The 25723-nt window shown below is 45.5% G+C and overlaps 2 protein-coding genes across 5 annotated transcripts in view; one reads left to right on the top strand and one right to left on the bottom strand.

Moving 5' to 3' along the window:
• The window catches only part of KBTBD2 (kelch repeat and BTB domain containing 2), a 22525-nt gene extending 10179 nt beyond the window's left edge, over positions 1-12346 (bottom strand). The window contains exon 1 of one of the 3 annotated variants that reach the window (XM_075921769.1): positions 11878-12346. The gene's annotated coding sequence lies outside the window, so the exon portion shown is untranslated. Of the gene's footprint in view, positions 1-11115; positions 11845-11877 lie in introns of those variants that run through there. The other 2 variants (XM_006124039.4, XM_075921770.1) reach the window with 2 other exon arrangements.
• Positions 12250-25723, top strand: LOC102448486 (uncharacterized). 2 transcript variants are annotated; one of them, XM_075921767.1, is made up of 6 exons: positions 12250-12390; positions 15346-15500; positions 19401-21332; positions 23391-23516; positions 24147-24272; positions 25408-25723. In XM_075921767.1, exons 2-6 carry the CDS (start codon positions 15353-15355, stop codon positions 25443-25445), a joined length of 2370 nt encoding a protein of 789 aa, XP_075777882.1. In that variant the 5' UTR covers positions 12250-12390; positions 15346-15352; the 3' UTR covers positions 25446-25723. The 2 variants fall into 2 exon arrangements, with proteins under 2 accessions (XP_075777882.1, XP_075777881.1); XM_075921766.1 differs by lacking the exon at positions 12250-12390 and adding an exon at positions 14420-14690.

Raw genomic sequence — 25723 nt, 5'->3', positions numbered from 1 at the left:
ATAGGACAAATGGTACTTGGGACATTGGGTTACAATATATTTGCTTTATTTTTTTCTAAGTTTTGTTTTGGTCACTACATATTTTCAACGTCTTCATCTAACTTTACACTTGACTTATTTGGTTAGATATCAAGACACTCACTATATGAGGAAAAGAGTTCCAGAGTCTCTTAAAGTGGTTCAAGGAAAAAACATTTCTTAAAGAGGTCTTAGTACAAAAAAATTTCAGATCTGAGCCTAGAAAGTTTGCATACATAATGAAGTGCTCAGATACTATGGTGATGGTCATTACAAAAAACTAAGCTATACAAAGCCAAATCACTGATCTGATGGAAGTAACTGACTAATCCCCTGAAATCAAAGTCAGCTGAAGTGATAAACCAGTTTTTGATAGCAGTTTTGCAAAACATTTTTAGAAACTTTGTGTAGGTTTAGCACATTATATTTAACTAATAAAATTACCATTTAAATATTATTTTGTGCATCGGCTGAATTTTAATTTTGGTCCATGTAGAGCTTGACATATCAGAATTTATTATTCATTAATTAGAGAATAAGGCATATTTTCTTTCAAATTAAAAATGTGTAAATTAAGACTCAAATGTAGACTATTACATATCTTAACTAAGTATGCATATGAGCAGTGTATCCTAGTTAGAAAAAAGCAGCACCAAACTTAGTATAAGTCACTTAACTGTAAGCACTTACCAACCAAAGTAGGGATGTGAAAGATTAACCAATAAGCATCACTCACTAAAGATGTTAAGTATCAGTTAACAGAATAGTCGATTAACCTCATGAATTCTTATTGGTTAGTCTATAATCGGACTATTCTATAATCCCTGGGGGCAGGGCCGGCAGCCAGTGGGTTCCAGCCCCACGCCTGGAGAGCCCCCTGCCATCCTGTTCTGCTGCCTCGCTGTCAGAGGCAGCAGCATGGGGTGCCAGGTGTGAGCTGTTCTGCGAGGGGAGCCAGTTTAAAAAACAACTTCCCTCGCGGACCAGCTGCCTGCCACCCTGGGCTGCTGCCTCTGATACCTGCCCAGGGGGGTGGAGGGCCGGGTCTGAACTCCCAGACCCAGCACTAGCAGGAACTCAGCGGGGCTGCCTGCCTGCCTGGCTCCTAATACACTTTAAATGCAGAGCCACAATGGGGGTAGGTCCCGGACTCGGTGCAACCTGGGACTGAGCTGGGCTGCTGGCCAGCCTGCTCAAATATTTGGGGAGGGGGGGGAAGGGGGAAGGTCTGGGAAATGCTTGTAGTCTATAGCAGTGGTACGCAACCTTTTTTAATTCACAAAGGAACATTTTTTGTTGATGCAAAAAAAAAAAAAAAAAAAACCACCCCACCCCAAAACCCACTCCAAAAAATGCTCTCTCCGCTGCGTGTAAGTCAGGTGCCAAGCCGGGAAAACAAAATGGCAGCCAGCACAGCACTGCAACCCCCCAGGAAGACAGCTACGACCACCCCCATCTATAGCACCGTTGGTCTATAGCATTAACCTATGAGCTTTTTCTTATCAGTTAACTGACTATACATTTATATCCCTATCACTCACCCTTAACAGGTGATGTGGGGCCTGCCATGGCAGGGGGCTGCTCCAGTCATCCTTAATAGCCTCGATCTGCAGCAGACCCAAGCACTCCTCGGGCAGAGGCTGCTGCTCCAGCCCTAATGGAGCACTTCCCCCCCCCCCAAATCTGTGCTCCCTTTAATCGGTTAAAATAATGTTTAATCAGTTAACCAATTAAACAACATTTTACTTGCCTACTTTCGTGCTAAAACACAGAGTTTTGGAATCTGGAAACATTCAGAGTTGAGCAGTTCAAGCCTCTCGATTCTTTTAAACCAGGATGAGGCTTTACAGAACTTGAAAAAAATGTGCTTTAAACATTTTAGTGGACTAGAAGGGGGCTGCCAGGGAGCGGGCTGGGGGTGCAGAGTGTGGGCTGGTAGTAGGGTGCAGGAACAAGCTGAGGTTAGGGTGGGGTCAGCTCCCCACTGCTGGGAGAGGCCTTGTGGACCTGTTAAAGGCAAGCCTGTGCACCATATCCAGGTCATAGGGCAAAGGTTCTCTCCCCTCTTCTAGAGCCTAGTTTAAAACCCTGGCTACGGAATAGCATTTTGATAAGAACACTTCAAAGATGGAACACTTTTTAGGTGGAACTCCAGTAACACCTCTGTTATAAGTCTGAATGAGAACAAATTAGGGATGTAAGTGAACAGTGGCTTACCCCACTCTTGCTGCTTCTATCAGGAGCTGATGCTGAGGAACTGGCTTAAAAGCTGATTTCCCCCAGCACCGTTTCCGCGGAAGCCAGGGGAATAGCAGGGACCAGGCACCAGCTTGCACCCAGTCCCAGATGCTGCAACTCTGCTTTTTAACTTTATTAATAGCCTATAAGTTCTTAATACATTTAAAAGGGAGAGCCGCAGTAGGGTTAGCACCCGGGACTGAGAGCTAACCCCGCTGCAGCTCCCCCGCTTATCGACTAGTCGATGCAAAATACATCAACTAGTCGATTACTTAAACTATATATAACATCCCTTGAACAAATGACAACTTTTTCCAATCCCACAGACTGTGGTGAAAAAAATGGCCATTAAAATAATACAATTCACTATTCTAATAGATTTTAATTTAAAATATCTTTAACAGGCAAAACAAATTGTGTTTAAGTACTCAAAAGTCAAATCTGTTAACTTTGATCACACTAGGTTAAGATTCCATGAAAGAATTGGTTGTGTACTAAGTAGTAAGATTTCTGAAAGGTCTAGTTGATGGTGGATCATTGAAAGCCAGACCCATGCAGTGGCAGAACATACACTGGCAGGTTGGCAAACATGGGAGAAGACAAGTTGAGGCTGGGAGAAAACTAAATACCATAAGTAGTTGGGACACTTAAGCATTATCTCTGCCAGAAATCATCTGAAGGTGCTTTAAAGGTGATCTGCTGAGAATGTATATGTAGTCTGTGAATCATCTATGAAAGGTCACATCAGAGTTGGGCTCTCCTGTTTAGTGCAGATGGTCACTGAAATTAACTTCCTTCAGTACTGTGTACATGTTCCTATCAGAGGGCCATGAGAATCTCTGAAGCATTCAGCCTATGTTGTCCACATCTGCACTGTACTTTAAGGTGCATGTTGGTAATAACAAAGACGAGTTCCCTGGCACCATAGACACTCAGATTTATTAGGGCATTAGCTTTCATGGGCAAAACCCACGTGACCAGATGAGTTGGAGTGGAAGAAGAGGTATATATAAGAACAACAAAAGAAGTTACTTGTCAAGTTTAGAACCAATGTGAGTGCTAATCAAGTCAGGGTGAACGTATCTCATTCACAGCATTTTATGTGGAAACATGACTATCAAGAGATGAGAAATTGCCTTTGTAGTATGTTAATCAGTTAAGATCCTTATTCAATCCTAAATTGATTGTATTGAATTTGTAAATCAACTCCAGTTCAACTGTCTCCCTTTGTAATCAGGTTTTAAAAAGTTTTGTAGAATGACAACTACTTTTAAATGTTGGCAATTTCACTCCGAGATGTACATAAGATGTTCCATTAGTGGAAGAAGCCATGAGTCACACTATTCTCTGGTGGGATCACAAAGCCTAGACTTCTTCAAGATGACAACTCATGAAGAGTCCGTGAATGTCAAGAAAGCTCCCTCAACCATGAGAAAACTAAGATAGCATATTTAAAGATGATGCTTTGGGTAACACACACGAACATGTTTATTAACATCTCATAGCTAGTCATACAATGCATTTATTTACATTGACTTTTATCACTTTTCCTCTGAAGCTCTCAACTTGACGTATTATCCCTGTTTTACTGCTAGGGAAACTGAGGAACAGAGATGCAACAACTTGCTCAAGGCAGGCCAGTGCCAGAGGTTTTCTGAGTTCCAGTCCAGTGCTCCCTTCACTAGGTCACGCTGCATCCCTATGCATGGAGGCCTTATAAGTGAAGCAGTCGCAGCCAGACACCTGATACTCTTGGAGTAACAAAGACCAAAAGGATTCACAATTACCATTAACATGGCCCCCCATGTTTTATTAAAATCAAGGCATGCATATTCATATACTAAAGACTTTATGCAAAACAGGTGAAGTAATATGTCATTTTAAAAGTTGTAATCCGTTGAATGTGTATACAGGCAGTCCCCGGGTTACGTACAAGATATGGACTGTAGATTTGTTCTTAAGTTGAATCTGTATGTAAGTCGGAACTGGCATCCAGATTCAGCCGCTGCTGAAACTGACCAGCAGCTGACTACAGGAAGCCCGAGGCAGAGTTGCTCTGCCCCGGGCTTCCTGGAATCAGCCGCTGATCAGTTTCAACAGGCTGAATCTGGATGCCAGTTCTTACATACAGATTCAACTTAAGAACCCCAGGCGTCCCCAAGTCAGCTGCTGCTGAAACTGATCAGTGGCTGATTCCAGGAAGCCGGGGCAGAGCAACTCTGCCTCGGGCTTCCTGTAGTCAGCGCTGGTCAGTTTCAGCAGCGGCTGACTTGGGGACGCCTGGGGCAGAGCAGCTTGGGTGCTGCTGGGTTGCTCCAGTAGCGCCGCTCCTCGGCGCTACTGGACCAACCCAGCAGCACCCAAGCTGCTCTTCCCCAGGCGTCCTGATTCAGCTGCTGCTGAAACTGACCAGCAGTGGCTGAATCAGGACGCCTGGGGCAGAGCAGCTGGGGTGCTGCCGGGTTGGTCCAACAGCGCCCAGAGCGGCGCTGCAGGACCAACCGGCAGCACCCCAGCTGCTGTACCACAGGCGTTCGGAGCAAAGCCACGGAGCACGGTGGCAGCGGGACAGCCGCGGCATGTCTGGGCTGTCCGCTGCCCACGTGCTCCGCCGCTTTGCTCCCCATCTCCCTGGTCTGCTGGAGACCAGCAGACCAAGGAGACGGGGAGCAAAGCCTCTGAGGACGCCAGCAGCGGGACAGCCGCGGCGTGTCTGGGTTGTCCGCTGCCTGCGTGCTCCCTGGCTTTGCTCCCTGTCTCCCTGGTCTGGGGAGACGTGGAGCAAAGCCGCGGAGCACGCGGGCAGCGGACAGCCCAGACGCACCGCGGCTGTCCCGCTGCTGGCGTCCTCAGAGGCTTTGCTCCCCGTCTCCCTGGTCTGCTGGTCTCCAGCAGACCAGGGAGACGGGCAGCAAACCCCGTTCGTAACTGCGGATCCGACATAAGTCGGATCCGCATAACTCGGGGACTGCCTGTATTCTATTTGTGTGCATGTATCTTTCTTGTACATGACGTTAGAAAGTGTAAACCTATTTTAATAGACTATTTATTTTCATAAAAGCCATTAGCAATATTTTAGAAACGTGATGCCTTAGTGATCAAGTCAATAAACTGTGGTTTTGTTTTTCCTATAAGCCAATGGTTCTCAAACTTTCTGACCTGCAGCCCACCCTGCTCAACACAAAACTATTCAGACAACCAGCCAAACACCCATGATAACAAAATGGGTGGAGGGTGGTGCGGGGTCTGGGTGGGAAGTAGGGTGCAGGCAGGCACACCAACAGGGTGAGGGAGGAGACAATTGTCCTGGGATCTGACCATTCAAAGTGGCTCAAAGCTCCTTTAAGCTGCCACTGGGAGCACCAGAGTGCCATTCAAGGCTTTGAGGGGTGGGCAATGCTGCAGTCTGGGCAGCGCTGAAGACTACCTGCCCTTGGCCCCACTTCTTCTGCAGATGTGGAGCCTCCCCCCAACTTGCCCCAGGGCCCACAGTGGCTGTGGGCTCTGCTGGACGCAGGAGCAGGCTCAGGGTGGGGGATATGGAAGGGATAGTGCAGAAGCAGGCTTGGAGTGAGGGATCTGGCCAGGAAGGAGGGTTCAGGATAGGGATATCATAGTGTAAATGAGTAAATGGTTATATGTAGCCCCCCTCCCACTGTGGTGGGCTCTGTATCAGAGGCTGCAGCACAGGGAGGCAGACAAAAGCTGCTACTCTGAGCTGGCTCCCTGTGAGCACCAGCTCCCACCAACCCACCCCCAGTACTGCTGCTTCTGGCGCTCCAACCTAAAGCGGCTGGGGGGAAAGGCATGGCCCATGTACACGGGGATGGAGCACCAATCCAGGCTCATTGTTGCAGGGGGAGCTGGGGGAGGTTGAGCCTCAAGCTGTGGCCCCCGTGTCAGGTGACCCAGGACCACTAGTGGTCTGTGGACTACACTTTGAGAACCACTGCTATAAGCCTCAGGTGTGGTTGGTCCTACAAAGACATGTGGCCAGGCCACCTGATACTGAAACCCATTTTAAATCTGGTACTTTTCCACTCAAGGTGAGAGATGTTTGAACTGAACACAGAGTTCGTGCCTTGGCCAAAGAGATTATCAAATCAGGTACCAAACAATAGGGATTGGCCAAATGACAGAATGACCTAACCCCAAATTACCACCTAAGAGATCTGCTGGAAACACCTAAGATTTAACAGGAGGAAGGGCTGGACCCGAGTTAGAAAGCTGCAGAGTTTATGAAAGAGATAATTAGAACAAATGTTTAGGGTACGAATTTGCATGTAATAAGTTTCTTGGTGTAGCAGAAAGCTGGTGTGTTTTGTGTATTTTGGCTTAGTAACTTACTTTGATCGGTCTATTTTCACTTTCAGTCACTTAAGTCCTACTCTTTATACTTAATAAAAAAAACCACTTATTTATTATCAGGTGCCGTGTAAATAACTTAACGAGGGCTGGGAGGAAACAACCTCTGTGCATCTCTCTCTTTCACTGATAAAGAGAGTGAACTTACAAACTTTTTCTGTATAAAACTTTTATACAGAGTAAGACTGATTTATTTGGGGTTTTGGTAATTTTGGAAGTTGCGTTCCTGGGTGCTGCCAACAGCACTATAGCTGAGCTCTCCCAGAACTGAGCCAATTCAGTGTCTATGTTGTTCTACTAGGAGGTGGTTACCTGCAACTCTGTGGCTAGGTGAGACCAGAGCTTCTGGCCCAGCAGGACAGGATAGTGGGGAACCTCAGGAGCAAGGTGGCAGGTGCCTATGACTTGATCAGCGCACCAGGTGACAACCCCGCCCCAAGGGGATTTCTGTAATTCAACCCGTTAGTCACTCCCTCCCTAAGAAAAAAAATATTTTCCATAAGTTGTTCCAATAGCTATATAGAAATAGATGTCTTAAGTTTACGGGGAAATGGATATGAATGATGGAAGCTAGTATTACAATATGTAGAACTTGACCTTTCTGAAAAAGCTGCTCTGATTTTGGAGATTACACAATGGGACAAAAAAATCTTTTCCAGTAGAATACAATGAATAAGACTGTCCCCTATGTCCAACTGAGACACCTGAATGGCCCAGCTTCTTTATCCGAGTTATCCAAGGAACTGCAGCAGTTACACAACGCAGCAACAAAACCAAGTGACAGGATGAATTAAAAAGTAGTGTTTTTAATTAAGAAATCACATTTTTCTTCTAAAAACTGCTTAAGTTTGAAGCTAGAACCTACACCAAGGCACAATTTATTAAAATGATTTAAATAAAAGAAACTTGCATAAATGAGCTCGCAAACTTTAATAAATTAAAGGGTGCTGTTTTTTTAATTATACCCGGAACCAAAACAATGACGTTTAACTTTTGTTGATCAAATCATGTTTTATAAACAAGTCACACAATCATGGATGGTATTAAGTATGTTATTTTTAAATCTTGATTAAAGATCAAGTGCTGTGTTGAACAGAAAAATGCATGTATTACTTTTAGTTTAGATAAGTGCACAAAAAATATTTACTTTGTTTGGACAAGTTCAATTAAAGTTGAGAAACAGCTTGAGAGTTGAAAGAGCAGGAAATCTTGTTTTCTCTCTTCTAAGGTATGAATAAAACTAGCTGGGAGAGGGCGAGATCTACTAATTCTAATTACTTAAAAAACATGGAGAGCCAGATTTTCAAAATAATCTGACTTCATTATATGCACTAGGAATGTTAAATTTCAATTGATCAGCTAATTAAGTAGTTGATGGAATTTCCATCAACTACTTGATTAGTCGATAAGGGGAGTGCTGCACCTCTGCCTTTGAAATGTACAAGGGTGCAGGAAGGAAGAGGCACAGCAGGGAACCTGAGCAAGCAGAGACCCAAGCAGTCCCACTCACAGAGTCAACTGCTGTGCCTCTGACTTTGAAATGTACAAGAGCTGCCCGCAGTTCTTACACATTTCAAAGGGCGAGGTGCAGCAGTCTGGACCACGCAGGAGCGGGGACTGCTTCTATCCCCACTCGCGCCGTTTCCCCTGCTGCACCTCTACCTCCCCCATGGAGATGGTGTTGGGGCAACCAGCAGCAAGTGGGGGGGGCGAAGAGACTAGATGAATAGGCTTATTGGGTAGTCAACTAGTAGTGGCTTACATCCCTAATACACACAGGCATCTAATGAGATTTTTTCAAAATTATCTATAGCTTTAGGCATGAAGGTAGCTTTGAAGATCTGGTTAAGGGTGACCAGAAACATTTGTCAAATAGCTAACTACAATGAATACCTCCTCTTCTGGTTAATAAAATGGTTTTTAGAAGAAAAATATGTTTTGGTCAGCTTAGTTTTATAGCACACTTGAATAAATAAATTTCAGCTTTGCATTTTAATAGCATTCCAATATTCATCCAAGTGCAGCACACACAAATAAGCAAAAAGTTTAGGAAAAAATATGTCATTTGCCAAATTATGTGAATAATTGTTGAGCTACGTAACTGCTTAAATATGACTCTATAGATACTGTGTTCTCCTAGTTCAAAGTAACACCACGTTTGGTATAAAGGCTATCTTATTGATTTGCAACTTAATGTTTCAATAGAGTTATACCACCAATAAGAACAGACCTCTCAAGGCAAATACCTGAAAAATACAAATATTAAATAAGACTAAAATTGATCATTTAAATAAATCAACCTTGCCAATGGATCGCCATGATAAAAGTGGAGTAGTTGGAGAAGAAGTTCGAACTAGTTTTGGACTCCTGATTAATATGCTGCCTCAGCACTGAATAAGAACTAGGTGATTGATGAGCAATTCCATGCCTTAAGACCGTGGTCCCCAACACGGTGCCCGCGGGCGCATTTGCATGCGCCCGCCAGGTGCTCGGGGCTGGCCTGGCCCCAGGCACATGGCGCACGGTGAGCATCAGCCCCGGGCGCGCAGCTATGGGGGGGGGCGCCCCCCCGGGCGCGCAAGTGTCCCCGCCCCCTGGTGCCCGGCGGGCCAACGGCCACGCCCCCTGGCGCCCGGCAACCTCAAAAGGTTGGGGACCAATGCCTTAAGATGTTTTCCCTCTGCTTGTACTGATGCTGTCATTGCATCCTGTTCTTGAAGAATTGAGTCCTGAAACCTGAAGACACCAGGTAGATTCTGATACTGAAGGAGGACATGGAGTTCCAAAGACTTAATGATGGAATTGAGACGACACATGAGCAAGAGTCTCTGAAATATTATACACACAACTTTTAAGACATTCTTGGACTAGGGATGTGAACTAGTTGACACTCTTTCGACCAGAAAGAGGTAGTGGGGGAGACGGGAAAGAGGAGGGGGGTGCTTCAAAGTGGCAGCACCGCATGGAGCCCAGAGCCAACAAGGAGTTCCCAGCTAGCCCTGGGCTGCACGCAGAATTTCCAAGTGGCAGCACGGTGAAGAGCCTGGAATCAGCAAGGAACTACCCTACTGACCCCAGGCTCCATGCAGTGCTGCTGCTTTGAAATGCCACAGGGAGCACAGGGCCAACAGGGTAATGCTTGCTACACTTCAAAGACAGAGGTGCCCTTATTGACTAACCGAATAGTTGATCCAAACTGCATCAACTAGTCAATTGGCCGATTAATCTAAATTTAGTATCCCTAGCTTGGACATTACACAGTGGTTGCCAATTTCTTCACTGTCTTTTGCTCCTCTGCATGGAGAAAAAGATATTAGGAGGAAGTATACCTTCACAAACATGAAAACAAGAGAAAACTGCCAGCTTAGTGTAGAGATGCGAATGGGCACCTGGTTAACCATACCAGGTGATGCTTACCGAGTAACGGTTAACCAATGCCCTGGGAGCAGCCCCCTGCCTGCTCCATCCCCACCATGCTCCCAGCCAGCACCCACGCCATCAGCTGGGGGCTGCTCCAACCAGGCTGGAGTGGTTCCCCTCCCGGGATCCCACTTAGTCAATTAACTGGTTGAACGTCAGGTTAATCTAACATACAAAACAGGCCAAAAAAAAAAATCACATCAAGAGGAGACTTTCCATCACCAAAAGACATCAGAGACAGCAGAGGGCAGGGAGGGGGTAGGGGAAGCTGCCATGAAGCATCCTGTGACGCATCCTCTGCCCACAGCAGGCCAAGGCTTGTTGCAGGCAGAGGCTGCTCTGGCAGCAGCCTGGGCTACCTGACCCAGTGTGAGCTGGGACGGAGCAGTCCAGGCTTTTGCTAGCTCCAGAAGCTACCCCCACTGCTGCTGTGCAGAAGTCTCCCCTTATCGACTAATTGTGTAGTCGATAAAAATTGTATTGCCAAATACCCACTCCTTAACACCCTTATTTTAAATAATGAGCTCCAAACTACTTAACTACAGCATTCTTGTGAGCATCTTTGCCCTTATATCCTCCCACCCTTAATGAAGTTTGGACAGGAATAGCTTTATTTAGTCTCCAGTTGAGTCTTCCTATGTGGATTTCTGAATTAAAGAGACCAAGCAAAATTTTAAACATGTTTTTGGGCTTTCATTAATATCATGAAGCAGCAAAAAAGTAAACAGGTCTTTTTTTTTGGGGGGGGGGGAGATGAGGGAGCTTTGCAGGTCCCCTTATACAAATACAAGAATTAGCAGAACTCGGGTAGTGTTATAAATCATAACCTAGTTTCATTTTTTCCAAAAGTAACTAGTACAGGTGTCCAATCATTTTCTGGTGAGCTGAAGGAAAAATCTCGGAAGCAAAATGTGATGCACGATGAACAACAACTAACGCACATCTTGTGCTAGGCATATTACATGTTTAAGCTGTGTCCCCACGTCAGAAAAGGCCGCAGTATTTTAACCCCCAAAGTCCAGCTAAAGCTGAAGCCGGGAACAAGTAATCCCTCAAGTTCTCCTCGACACTTACAAACACTGAGGGAGCCGAGGCGTCACCGCCAGCAGCAGTACGGTGCCCAGCTACAATGCGATGCAACGCCGGGATCACTTGGAGACGAGAGCAGCGCCATTACCTCCAAGCGCCCTTCGCCCCAAGGGTCTAGAGCCGCTTCACAGCCAAGAAGCCCTAAAATCAACGTCCCAGCCCTTCCCCAGCCTCTCCGGAGAATGGGTGTCAAGCGCCCGGCCCCAGCCCGCGCCCGGCCCGTGACGACGCTGGGTTACAACAGGCACCGCAGAGCCCGCGCGTTCGCTCCTTGGGAGCCTCCATCTCGCCAGCGCCCGGCAGGACCCCGAGGGGCCGCGGCGGCAGGACAAGGGGAAGGCACGCGAAGGCCAGACACAGGCGCGCGCGCCTCCCCCGGGCCCCGCCGCGCAGCCTCCCTGTTATTGTCTGACCGCTCGGGCGCCCCTCGCAGCCGCAGCGTCGGGCGGGGACACCCCGAGCCTCCCTCCCGGGGGCCGCACCCAGTCACAGGCCGCTCGGCAGCGGCGCGGGGCCCTGCCGGCCAGGGAGCATCAGCGGGGAGGGAGAGGAGCGGGCCTGGGCAGAGGCAGGAGGTGACTCCCCGGCACCCGCTCAGGCTGCCCAGGCCGCAGCGGAGCGGGCGCTGCCCGAGGGCGGAGGGAGCTCGGTGCGGCGCGATGGCAGGTCCGCAGCCTCCCTCCCTCCCGGGGGTAGGGGGGGGGGAACAAACGCAGCCACCGAGTCCCGCCGTCTGCCCGAGCAAACCTCCGGCCGCCGCTTCCTCTTCAGCCTCAGCGCCTGCGGGGAAGGATCCGGTCAAACCCGGGCTGCGGACGGAGACGGTCGCGCGCGCGTTCGTTCGTTCGTTCTGTTCTCACCCGCCTCCCTCAACGTCCGTTCAGCTCGGCGGCGCGCCCCCCCGCCATCATGCGCGCGCGAGCTCGGATGTGGGCGGCAAAGGAGCTGCGCTCCCGCTAGCCCGCCCTCCTCGCGCACTTCCGTCCCTCGTGCAGAAGAGCAATCGAACCCCTCCCCTCGCTCGCTCGCTCATCTCGTCTCGCGCATGCGCTGTTTTTCGCGCGTTGGCCCGGGGCCTGCGGAAACCCGACTGTTTTGGGAGACTGCGCAGAAGCAGGAAGTTGGTTTTGCGAGGGTTGCGGGCAGGGCGGTCACGAGTGCGCCTGCGCTCCAATCAAACCGGCGGGCAGGGCAGGCGTGAGAGAGAGAGAGGGAGCCCCCTAGCGGCAGGCGGCGCCCATCTCAGCCCGACACGTTGAGGTGCGCGCTGATTCCCGCCCTCGCCCACCGCAGGAGCTCAGTGCCCCGCCCCCACTTTCCCCGCCTGCGCGTCTCTGCGCTGCAGCGCGCCAGGCTGCTCGTCCCGCGGGCGCAGATGGTGCTGTGGGGCAAGCGGGAAACCCCCGCCCACCCGTGTGGCCCGGGACTGAGGCGCTCCTGGGAGCTGGGATTTGAAACCATCGGAGTATTCAAAACAATAATAAATGTGCCGCGCTGCGTGTGCGTTTGCCTTGCCCTTCCCCCAGGCTTTGTCCCTCCCAGCTTGCCGCCGCCCGGCCGAGCTGGAGAAGCAGAGGGGGAGGCTTGTATCATCACTGGCCTCCAGGAGCTGGGGCCTTGAAAAACATGGACAGGCTTGGGATGAAAAGCGGGGGCAACAGGGCCGCTAAGGGAGAGGGAGCGATCGAGGAGAATGATATGGTGGCTCCTGCCCCTGCAGAGCTCAAACTATGGGGCTGCTGTAGGAGAAACAGGCAATCCCAACAGTGCCAGCAGACAAGCGAAAACGTTTAAGAGAAATAGAAATGTAGCCCTGTTAGTCTGGTGTAGCTGAAACAAAATACTGGACTATGTAGCACTTTAAAGACTAACAAGATGGTTTATTAGATGATGAGCTTTCGTAGGCCAGACCCACTTCCTCAGATCAAATACATTTGATCTGTAACATTTGTATTTGATCTGAGGAAGTGGGTCTGGCCCACGAAAGCTCATCATCTAATAAACCATCTTGTTAGTCTTTAAAGTGCTACATAGTCTGGTATTTTATTTAAGAGAAAGTTCCTTAGTTAGGCTATGTCTACACTTCAGTGCTATTTAATTGCATAGCATATTTTGAGCTAAGAATGCAGTGTACATGCACCCTGAGGGTACCTCTATACTACACACTTATTTTGAAATAAGCTATTCCAGATTAATAGTTATTCTGAAATAGCTTATTTCAAAATAGCATGTCCACACTACAAGGAAGCCTCAAAATTAGTCCTAATGTTGATGCGCTATCTCGATTTACAGCCCCAGGAAGCACTGGGGAGAAATTACTTAGAATGGCCCTGGTGATGAGCTATTTTGAAATAGCAGCGGTGGAGTCCATACTGCAGCTATTTCGAAATAGTTATTTTGAAAGAGGAATTATTCCTCATACAATGAGGTTTACATAAATTGGAATAAGCTGCCTGTTATTTTGAAATTATTTGGAAATAATGGGATTGCTGTGTAGATGCTCACATTGTTATTTTGGAATAATGGTGTAGTGCACCGTTATAGACAGAGACTCCTGTTTATCCACATCTCTCTTTTCATGGTAGTCAGTCTTTCCCACCTCACAATCACGTTTTAATTTTCCTCTCACTGCCACTGCCACAAAGCGTAAGTGCTCTATGCTTCATTGAGAAGATGTCTCAAGTAGTGAAGTGATAAAATTCCCACAAATTTTATACAGTCACAGCAGGATTTGGATGCCAGTCATTTTCTATCATTCATTTTCATACATTTCAAGTGCTGAAGTATATTTTTTTGGAGCAGACACTTCTTTCTTAAGTAGGTGGAAGGTGAATTTCAACTGTTCATATTTCCTTGTGTTGACATACAAACACTTAATCTCTTTCTTTTGTTAGTATTAACAGTAACCAATAAAATTAGGCACAAACATTTTTGTGCTTTCTAAGGATTTTTTTCAAAAAGAGATTCTGTTTTGAACTATAACTTTAAGTGTAGGATAGATCATATTTTGTTTTGACCTGCTATTTACATCCCAATTGTTTTACATATTGAATATAAAGAGAATGGAAATGTTTGCAGGATTTGGGGTACTGTTATCTTGAGTCTTCTGCCCAGGGGTTGGGACACTTGCTGCTCTTCCTGCCCCCTCCATTGGTTACAACTCCCACTGATTGATAGAAAAGGTCCCTGCATCACTGTTAAATGAGCCACAGATGGTGAAGGGAGTGGACAGTGGTAGTTGTGTTCCATAAACAAGGTGAGAGGAAGGTGTGGCTAGTCTCTTGCTGGGCTCTAAGCAGCAGCATGGACCTTAGTTTTGGAAGGGCTTTCATCGGGGAAAATAGCTTACCTTTATAGGGCTTGCTTTCTTCAAAGCAAATCCTTTTGGGTGTGTGGTTTAGAAGAGTGCGTGCAATAAGGGAAGTGTGTAGGTTCATGGTGGCTAGTTAAAATCTGTTTTGGGACTGTGTACTAGATGGAACTGGGAGTGACAAGGACTCTCTCTGCTCTGAGTGTTTTTCTTTCTCCTGAGGAGTGAACTGTGTACAAAACTGTAACAGGTTGTTCAATTTTTGTCAATTACTTTTTTGAAGTCTCTAGTTCAGTAAATGTATGCCTGCTTCACTTCATACCAGCTAGTGCTAACTATCTTTCTTTCTAGTCCCCCTTTACCACTTTGAAGTTAACTGACCAGTAGGGTGCTTCTTGTGCAGGTTATTTAGAGGCACCTGGTGGCATGTAATTTATAATAAAGCTTAACTCTGCTTATATAGAAAATCTAGCTGAGGCTTTGTTTTGGCCTTCAGTGTCAGTTTTAACTGAATATAGAGATAGATGCTTGTTGGGGGGTCTCTCTCTTTAGTTTAAAACAAATCTAAAGATGAACTCTGTGCATAAAGACAATCTTGCTTTTTGTCATGTGGCTATCTGGTGAAACAAATGACAGCTGAATGCTGAACTTTGCTTGATAGTAAAACTTGTTTTACTTTCTAGCTACTACTATGGCCTTTGTAGCTTCTCCCCTAATGGTGATAGAAATGAAAGCAAGTAAAAATCTTCAGGATAGAGTGAGGTGTACTAGTATGGGACTATATATGTTTGTTTTTTAATATAGATACTTTAATCTGTTCATTGCAATACTGTGACTTGTTTAGAAGGATGTGCTAGTTAGTAGTCTTTAAAGTGGCTAATTCTGATAACTTTTTGCCATTTCAGCTTAAAAATGAACACTGCGCCAGCTTCAGAAAATGGGCCATATTCCACAAACCACACAAGACCCTTTTTTTATGCACAGCCAACAGCACAACAACCTTTCCCAAATCCATGGTATCTCAGTAATGTGTATAATCCATACTGCGTTCCTGCACCTGGTAAGGCAAGATTGAGCTGACTGAGGACAATGTGTTTGAGTTACTGCCTGAGTTAATGAAATCCCTGTTTCATAGTGAAGCTTTCTTCACCTGTTGTGTAACTCTTGTATTTCCCCTAATATGGAGGCTAGAATTAGTGTATGAAGTAAAAGTGTCTTTCTTACAATGTGTTCCTATCTATTTGTTCAGCTATATTATAAACTAGTGTTTGTTGTCTGTTCTGTTCATGAATGGGGCAACACCAAATGAACTGAACAAGTTTCCTAGGAAGAATCTTGTAAATGGAAGCCGGCAGTTTCAGCAACTGGCAATAATAGCAAACCCCATTTGAATCAGGGACCCCTACTATATTATTTGTCTATGAGGAATATAGAGTAAAATCACCTTGGCAAACATCCATCGAGACAGAAAACCTAAGTGAAAACTGAACTTCAGTATAGTCATGACTCTGATACCTTAATGGCTACTGAGGGAGTACCCTTCTGTAATAATTGCCTATTCTTATTTACAGGCAGTCCCCGGGTTACGTACAAAATAGGGACTGTAGGTTTGTTCTTAAGTTGAATCTGTATGTAAGTCGGAACTGGCGTCCAGATTCAGCTGCTGCTGAAACTGACCGCCAGTTCTGACTTACATACAGAATCAACTTAAGAACCCCAAGCGTCCCCAAGTCAGCTGCTGCTGAAACTGATCAGCAGCTGATTCCAGGAAGCCCGGGGCAGAGCAACTCTGCCTCGGGCTTCCTGTAGTCAGCGCTGGTCAGTTTCAGCAGCGGCTAAATCAGGACGCCTGGGGCAGAGCAGATGGGGTGCTGCTAGGTTGGTCCAGTAGCGCCCAGAGCGGCGCTGCGGGACCAACCGGCAGCACCCCAGCTGCTCTGCCACAGGCATCCGGAGAAAAGCCTAGTCTGCTGGGGGGGGGGGAGGCCTACTAGCTGTGCCCCCCCCCCCCACCTCAGCAGACCAGGAAGACGCGGGCGGCAGACCGAGACGCACCGCGGTCCCGCCGCCTGGGTTCTCCGCGGCTTTGCTCCCCGTCTCCCTGGTCTGCTGGAGACCAGCAGACCAGGGAGACGGGGAGCAAAGCCTCTGAGGGGGACAGCCGCGGGGTGTCTGGGCTGTCCCGCTGCCGGCTTCCCCCGCGGCTTTGCAAAGCCTTGGGGAAGCCGGCAGCGGAGCAGCCCAGGCGCGCCTGGGCTGCCTTGCTGCCCGAGCCCCCCCTCCCCTGCGGCTTTGCAAATCCGCGGGGGGGGCTCGGGCAGCGAGGCAACCCAGGCGCGCCTGGGCTGCCCTGCTGCCGGCTTCCCCGAGGCTTTGCAAAGCCGCGGGGGGGGGGGGGCTCGGGCAGCCCAGGCATGCCTGGGCTGCCCCGCTGCCCGAGCCCCTCCGCGGCTTTGCTCCGCGTCTTCCTGGTCTGCAGACAAGGGAGACACGGAGCAGCTTTTCTCGCCCGGAGTTCACGGGCGGCGGCACCGCGAGGTCCCGCAGTCCATGTACTCCGGGGCAGCCCCGTTCGTAACTGCGGATCCAACGTAAGTCGGATCCGCGTAAGTCAGGGACTGCCTGTACTGTGCTTGGGGGAATGGGCATTGATGAACAGACTGACCTGCCAAGGTCATAGGGAAAGTGTGGTAGAGCTGAAATGAAACTGTTAGTGAACTTCCAGACTCCAAACATGAAACTGGTTGGAGACACTTCTCCTACTGTCGTATTTGCTAAAAGGCTTCATGTCAGAGCCTGAAGTGTCAGAGATTAAGTGCAGAAAAATGTCACAGTAGCCATAAACAATGCTCAAGATGTTTAGCTAAAAACTAATACCTATTCTCTCTTGGGTGCTAGGATAATATGAGTTTCAAGAGAAACTGAAAATGCCATATTGAAATGTTCACCAAAATGCTCCAAATTCCCACTGCCTTAAGACTATAAACAATAGGAATGGGAGGAACTGTATGGAGGCTTCTAGAAGTTGGATGGGACTTCTTTTAATATCCAGTATAGGGGTGTTAAAATTAATCGACTAATGGAATAGTTGATAGAATTTGCATTGACTATTTGATTAGTCAATAAGAGCGCTTCAGCTTTGAAATGTAGCAAGAGCCCTCCTGGGTATTGCTGCATTTCAAAGGCAGAAATGCCCCTCGGAGTTCCGTCTTTGAAATGTACAAGAGGTCCAGCAGCAGCTCTTGTGCATTTCAAGAGGAACGCCACCACTGTGCCCCTGCCCCAGTGCTTCTTCTCCCCACCCATGCTGTTCCTTTCTGATAGGCAGCCTGGGTGGGAGGGGGGGAGTGATTAGTTGACTAGGGTGTCAGCTGTCCAATAAGCTTTTGCTTATCAGCCAATGAGTTGCTTGCATCCCTAATCCAGTGTTCTGTAACAGTTGAGCACAAGGAGAGTTGAGACTGTTATGCCTGAAGTTTAACTAAATGTACAAGGCAAGTAAAGCCATTTTTAAAATCTTGTTTCTAGTAATATGCAAAATCTGGTTCCATGAAAGGCTTTCCATAACAATCTTTATTGGTATGAATGGCTTTCTGATTAGTCAAGGCTAATCAGACAACATAGTTTTAAGTGGGAACTTTCAGTTAATAAATGACTTTATTGAAATGCTCGAATTCACTTTAAGAGAACATACTACTGCCCAATACATACTGGGTACGTTAACAATGCATATATTAATTGGATTTATATTTGTAGTTAGAGCTGGCCTCTAAAAAGCATTATAAAAACAATAATTTAGTGATGAGTCCAGTGATACCTTAAAGACTAAGGGTACGTCTAGACTACATGCCTCTGGCAACAGAGGCATGTAGATTAGGCTACCAGACATAGGAAAATGAAGCGGCGATTTAAATAATCGCCACTTCATTTAAATTTACATGGCTGTCGCACTGTGCCGATCAGCTGTTTGTCGGCACAGCACGGTAGTCTGGACGCGCGGGGGTCGACATCAAAGGCATTTGTCGACCTCCCAGGTATGCGTCCTGGGATAAGGCTTACCTGGGAGGTTGACAAATGCCTTTGATGTTGACACCCGCGCGACCAGACTACTGTGCTGTGCCGACAAACAGCTGATCGGCACAGTGCGACAGCCATGTAAATTTAAATGAAGCGGCGATTATTTAAATCGCCGCTTCATTTTCCTATGTCTGGTAGCCTAATCTACATGCCTCTGTTGCCAGAGGCATGTAGTCTAGATGTACCCTAAGGCTGCATCTAGACTGAAAGCCTCTTTCGAAAGAGGTGCTTTTTTGAAAGATACTTTCGAAAAAGAGTGTCTAGACTACATCCAGTACTTCTGAAAAAGCAAGCTTCTTTTCTGATAGAGCACCTAGGCAGTCTAGATGCTCTTTCGAAAAAGCACAGTTTGCATTACCTTGCACCTTTTTTGTGGAAGAGCACTTTTGGGGGGGAAAAGGCATTCTTCCTCATAAAAGGATGTTTACAGTGGTCGAAAACTGCCACGTTCTTTCGGTTTACTTTCAAAAGATGGCTGCAGTCCAGACACAGGTGGGGGGGGGGGTGGGTGTGGTCCCCCCCAAAAAAAACCCCTGTAGTCTAAACACACCCTATGTCTGCTTCAGCAGAAACCTAACTCACCCACTTCTCAAACTTATTAGATAAAAGCTCTAGGAGTTTGGATGGTGAATTAAATCTCATGCTTCAGGGCATAAATCTAACTAACTAGGAAGAGAGATTATCTTGTAACTGCCAACCTATGTTTGGTTCTGGCCAGTGTTGGAGGTTAGGGTATTTAACTAAGTAGACTACTGATATGGTAGTTCTTGTGTACTTAGTGGAGTCTGGATTTGTGTGGGTTTTTTAAGCTTTTATTTCGGAAGACTGTGCTGTGTTATAGACAAATACATATATTTGTCTTTTGCCTTTTTATTATCTTTAGGTTTCAGAGGTGGGAATCCATATTTTCCATTTTATTCTGTTGCACTACATGAGTACCCTGGATATCTTGTTCCACAACATTCCATGCATGCAAGAGTTAACAGAAGACCTTATTTTAATGTTCCCCCACCCTCCCCTCTGTTTTATCATGCAACACGGTTTAGACATTACAGTAGTCCTGGGAAAAAAACAGTGACCAGAGAGACACAGACTGATCCTAGACAGCCTGAAAACAAAACAAAAAAGCATCAGGATCTCCGTACAGAAACGAAAGGCTGTGAACCAGGGAATATCACCTGTGTTTCTTCTGGCATTGGTACAGACACTGAAAGTACTTCAATGAAACAAGATTCACCTGGATCTTCAGTTGTGGTAGAAAGAAACTTTCAGAACAAGGGCTCTTCAAGCTCTGCACAATATAGAAACATTCCTTCAGGAAGCTATGCCTTTGAGAAAGAAGAGGTCCGAATAGAGTATGGAAATGGCTCACCTGCAATTCAGTTATGGAAGTCCTTTAAGGAAACTATTCCTCTGTATGATGTGGCAAGTAGTAAACCAGTTCCAGAGAATATCGTACAACGTGATTTGTTTTCTGTTGGTTCTTGTGACGGAGTAATATATAGCCCTCATGAAGGGGAGGAGTTGGTGTCATGCGCGTCCTATTCAGATGAGCGAAAAACTGCTCTTTCTTTGAAGAGGAGTGGTGAAGAAGGGCAGGAAAAAGATGTCCAAAATAATGAAATAAAACTAGATGCACAAAAGCTGGGAAATGCAATCCAAAAGGCAAAATCTCCTCTAGATGAAGCCAGGGCAATGCAAATGGCTGAGTTGGCCAGGACTGTTAGTAATGATCAGCTAGTGGCAAGGCAGAACACACTGTCTAACAGAACTAGTTTGAAAAGATCTGCTTCTTCAAAAACTTCTGAAGAGGAGGCTAACCTTGTCCATAAAGTACAGTTATCTCCATCTGGTACAGAAATAACAAATAACTCAAATCTACAGCAGAAAAAGGTAAATCAGAGCCACAGTACAACCAATGAAAGTCTGATAACATCGGATAAAAGCTTATGGTGTGATGAATCAGTTGAAAAGTATGTTCCTTCTGACAGATGGCTAGCTTGCGTGGATGCCATGGACACTAATTACAACTACGATATCCCTTTGCCACAAAGGAAACGTCAAAGTGCACTCAGTCTGTCTTCTGATGAAATGTCTTCTAAAGATGAAGAATCATCAATTGATGATGTACCTGTGTCTTATTTTGTCCCTGATTATGTGCTTAAGAACATGTATGCCTTTCAAAAAAGTACAGAGGGCCCAGAGACAGAGAAAATTAAAAGTGGTGGCTCCCTTAATGAAGATGAAGTGGTGGGGAGGGAGCAGACCAATGTTGTCAATAGTCAGAACTTCAAAAGCTGTTCAAAAGTGAAGATTAAAAAGATGTCCAGCAGAGGTAGACAGATTGGAGACCTCCCTAGATCTTCCAGTCAGAAGAAAATCTACTCCCTAAAGAAAAAAACTAAGAGTTTGTCTCTGTCAGAGGCTGAAGACTCTGAAGAAAATGTGGTGGCAGAAGAAGAGGGGGAGGAGGAGGAGGAGGAAGACCCAGATGAAGTTGAATATTTCTTTCAAGAAGCCCCTTTGTGTGGACCCTGGACTCCTGGTAAAGATGGCTTCTATCAACAGATTGGCCAGAGGGTGCTTTGGCAACCACCTAAAAATGCCATACCGGCTCAGTTGATTAGTTTGCCTGCTAGGGAGAAAATTAAAAGAAGTGAATTTGGAGAAAGCATTGGTCTGGCTAATAGATCAAGGGAGAAGGAACAGGATGAGATTGTGTACAGTGATTATGATTATGGGTATTATGGAAAAAAGAGGCTTATAGCAAAACAAGAAGGCTCTGACCACAGAACTTCACAGAAGTCTTCAAGAGGTGAGTTAATATGAATGGGACAAAAGTGGTGTTGGTTCATGCTGCAAAGCATTCCAAATTATTTAACTCTAATTTTAAGTGCTAGCTGTATTCCCTACAACTGTGAAAGATGGAAAAACTCTCTAGGATTTTAAGTGTCTCTTAGGATACATCTACACAGCAGGGCAAAAATCGAATTAAGCTAAAGCAACTTCAACTATGCAATTGATGTAGCTGAAGTCAAATTGGCTTAATTCAGCTTTTGGTGCTATCTAAGCAGCAGGAAGCTGAGTAAGAGTTACCATAAGTCAGAATAAGAAGTCCTCCAGGGCAATGTTATTTTGAAATAAAGACTTGTAGTGTAGATGCACACTGTTTTGGAATAACACTGTGTATGTGCCCTTAGCGCAGGGATGGGGAACATTTTTTGAGGTCAGGGACTGCTGACCCACTGAAAAATCAGAGGCCTCATGCAAGTGAGAAGCACAAACAAAACTCGCTCTGTGGCCCCTGACCAAGAAGGACACTCTTCACATTCCCCTTGCACACTGGAGCCTGGTGGGGCAGGCTCGTAGATTTTTGTGTGCTCCAGCCCCTTGGTAGGGTTTTGGAAAGGGCTGGAGCACCACCATGGGTTCCCCATACTGGGGGAGGGGGCCCTGAGCCTCAGGGGTGGGATCGAAGCAAGCTGAGGTCCACATCTGGCCCCTGGGTCTGATGTTCCTCACCCCTACCTTAGAGAATTGTAGCACTTCTGGCTTTTAGATAAAGAACTATAGTGAACCTATTTTTTTTTTTTGGGGGGGGGGGGAGGGTCCTGTGAATAGCCAAGTAACTTTTTGGACTAAGGCTAACTGTGACATCTTTAATACACTTGAACCTCTGCAGTCCCAGGTGTTTCTAATTGAAACACACCTGTGATAAGGAGGAAGAAGTGAATTGGCATGCTGCAGCTTTCCCTATCCCCCAGCTGGGGGCCTGGAAGTACAGCAATATACTTCCCTTATGACTTCCCCCACATGGTGGGGGTGCAGAGTCATGTTTGGCACACGTTCCTGCCAGGTAAGCATCCCACCTCTATTCCCCTCATGTCCAGACCCTGCAGCACCATTCTTGGCTCAACAGAGCCTTTAATCTGACATACCATTCAACACCATGTTCCCAGGGTTACCAGATTAAAGGTTCTACCAATGCACTTGAACTTCTTCATGCGTAGTTTTTCTCCCCCCGCCTCTTTCTCACCAAAGGTTGAACATGTAGAGATTCACCTTGTAACAAATTACACTGTGGATTGATCCCCATTTTAATCTTATTGTCTTGGATAATACTAGGGATGTTACATTTTGATTAATCAGTTAATTGAGTAGCTGATGGACTTTCCATCAAGTACTCAATTAGGGGATAAGGGGAAGTGCTTGCTATCCCACTGCACTTTTCCCTTAATGTACCAGAACTGCTTGCAGTTCTTGTACATTTCAAAAAAGGCAGTGGGAACCAAAGCAGTCACTGCTGGCATGGCTTCCCCTCTGTGCCTCTTCCTTTTGAAATGTACAAGTGCCATATAATTGTAATTAATTTTAAAGTGGTTTTTTTTTTTTTTTTTTTTTTTGTTAAACTCTTCCCCCAATCCAAGAGGAGTTTTCTTCAGCTAGAAATAAACAAGTGAAGTGAACTTCAGAAAACTGAGGTCCTGTGACACTAATTGATTAACTGACTGGTCATTAGCTACAGTTGTACTCTTGCTTTCTTTTAAGGTACTGTCATAAATGGCCATGATACACTAATTTAATCAAGTTGTAACTGCTCCCATGTGAGGTTTTGCATCCCTTTCACAATCTCTCTAGCAAATTTGGCAATACATAAAGGTATAATATTATAAACATGCCTATTACATGCAACGAATATTAAAAAAACCACTAGTGCCTAACTAGTGCTATATAATTTTTGAAGAAAAAAGCATAATTTTGATGGTAACCTCAAATACTTTGCCTCTCTATTGTAGGTCCGCTACTATGGTATGTTAGTATGGTAATGTTGCTTACAATAGGTGCTTATTAATATTCTTCTGTTTTTAACTAGTAAGGTTACTAAAAGAAAACATGGGGATGGCAGCTGATGAGTACTGGATTAGAAGTGGTGCTAAACCCAAGTTTGTCAGCCAGATAAATGGTAGTCTCTCACCCACAACCAAAAGCAAAGAACAAGGTACAGCTGATTTTTGTTGTTACACATTTTATTTTTAAAGTGACCGTGAGCAATATATCGCAATGCAGCAAGAAGTGATGCCTTGTAGTAAATGCTGAATTGATGTTACAATATACAGCCTATTCCTGACTTACAAACCCGTTACGGACCAAGCAATTGGTCATAACTTGGTTCGTTTGTAAGTTGGACCCCATAGTTACATGCGACCGCGCTGTTCGTAAGCACGGATCGTGTTTGTAACTTGGGTTCCGCCATTTATGACCACTTTGGTCGTAACTGCGAACGGTCGTAAGTCAACAGTTCACAACTCGGGGACCAGCTGTATTTTTATTTAGTTAAGATAATTGGTAAGCCTGTCCTTGCTAGACATAACTCTTGACCTTTGGCAGCAGTTAATTACTCTCTTGACACAGGAATTCTACAGTTAAACCTCATTAGCTGATACAAATAGTACGTTTAGAGAATGTTGGCTACAGCGGTTGATCCACGCTAATTGGATAGATTTATGAAGAGTGTATAGGAAAGGAAAGAGCCCATGCTTCAGTAAAGAGAGTAGAAGTTATTAAATCCTACAAGCTTAAGTGAAAGCCTGTCTTAAAGTAGTAATGCTAACTTTATTTGGTCATTCAGGTTATCTGCTTTTGGATAAACCAAAGAAGAAAAGGATTGGCAAACCCCCTTACAAACGTAGAGACACAAGATGTGAGGCAGAAGACATTGAAGTGTGGGAAATGCCTAAACCCAGCGCGCACAAAGGTTAGCATACTGCTAGGTGCCATAAACACTAGATATGTTCTAGCAGCAAATCTAATCTTCCTGTTTGGTTGGTTTTTGTTTGGGGGGGGGGGGGGAGAAAGAGGGGTGAATTTTTTTTTGTCTGAATTCAAAACTTGGGTACATATTAGATTCACCTTTTTAACATATACTTCGTCATAAAACAACTTTCACACTCTACTAAAAGCATCTTTCTGTCCTAAAACTACAGGCTTTCAAATTTTTAATTTGAATAACAGTGGTTGGCATTTCATATCACCTGTGGTAATATAGCTTTTTATACACTTCAGAGCATGGACTTTCTAAAAGACAAAATAGAGATGTGCCAACTTCAGTGTGCTGGAGTTCGTTACATGTCTTAATTCCAAGATCTTCAGTCTTACACTCATATGGTCTAATGGGAAGCTAGTCCAAAGATGTGAGGTTTGCCTATGGTATATTTGATGGGAGAGATCATAGTTGCTTGACCTAATAGTGGAAGACTGTTCATGTGTAAGAAATAGCATGGGGAGGGGGGGAGGGAACCTCTCTCCTACCTGAAACTGGTCTTCCACAATAACCCCTCCTAACATGAATAGTTAGCTCAGAGGTGCAAAAGCCCACCAAAGCAAAATTAGAGGTGTCCCAAAGGCTAATTGACATAAGAGGTACACAGTATTGACACTTTACTCCTGATCTTTTCAGTAGGAGCATTCAGTCCATGTCTACATTTCAAACTACCTCCTGAATTTCCCTGCTAGTGCCAAAAGGCCATATTTCTAGCCTGCTTTCAGTTTCTGCACTGCATTTGTCATCCTGATGATGATACACTATAATAAAGCTTTATTTTGTTCCTTATCTCAATCCAATAAAGCAAGGAGTTTTATATTAACTGGTTAAATATTCAACAACCAACTTTAAAAAAAATCATTTCCATTCTTGTGTATTAGTTGTATGCAATCCAGGATCTGTGCGCTGCAGAATGTAGATCAGCAGAGTTGGTGGGAATGGAGTACCCTCAGAGTGGGTCTCAAAACTCCTAGTTTACTGCCTGCAATAGGATAACTCAATTCACAATAAGCATTAATGAAAAGAAAGTACATATGTTTAAAAACTAAATCAATTTTGTGTCTTTTAGGGTGTGGATCAAAGAGATTTCTCTACAAAAGAAGATAACTTATTGCAAAAGCAAGGGGGGAAACCTGATCATTACAAATGCTGGGGGAAGAACACAAATTTACTGAGGTTGCATGTCTCTTAAAAATGAGTCCATAATTAGATCTTTGTATAAATATCTTTCTAAGCTGCTATGCACAGTTAAAGGGTAAGAAATACCACTGTAAAGAGTTGAAGTACACTATACAAATAAAATGAACACATGAAATAAAACACTCTAAATTGCAAATAAGCATGCTTACTTATTGCTTAAAAGCAATAAAATTAACCAAATTGCA

The sequence above is a fragment of the Pelodiscus sinensis genome, chromosome 2 (assembly GCF_049634645.1).
Source record: "Pelodiscus sinensis isolate JC-2024 chromosome 2, ASM4963464v1, whole genome shotgun sequence".
In the NCBI taxonomy this organism is placed as follows: Eukaryota; Metazoa; Chordata; order Testudines; family Trionychidae; genus Pelodiscus; species Pelodiscus sinensis.
This window is presented reverse-complemented; position numbering and strand designations above follow the sequence as displayed.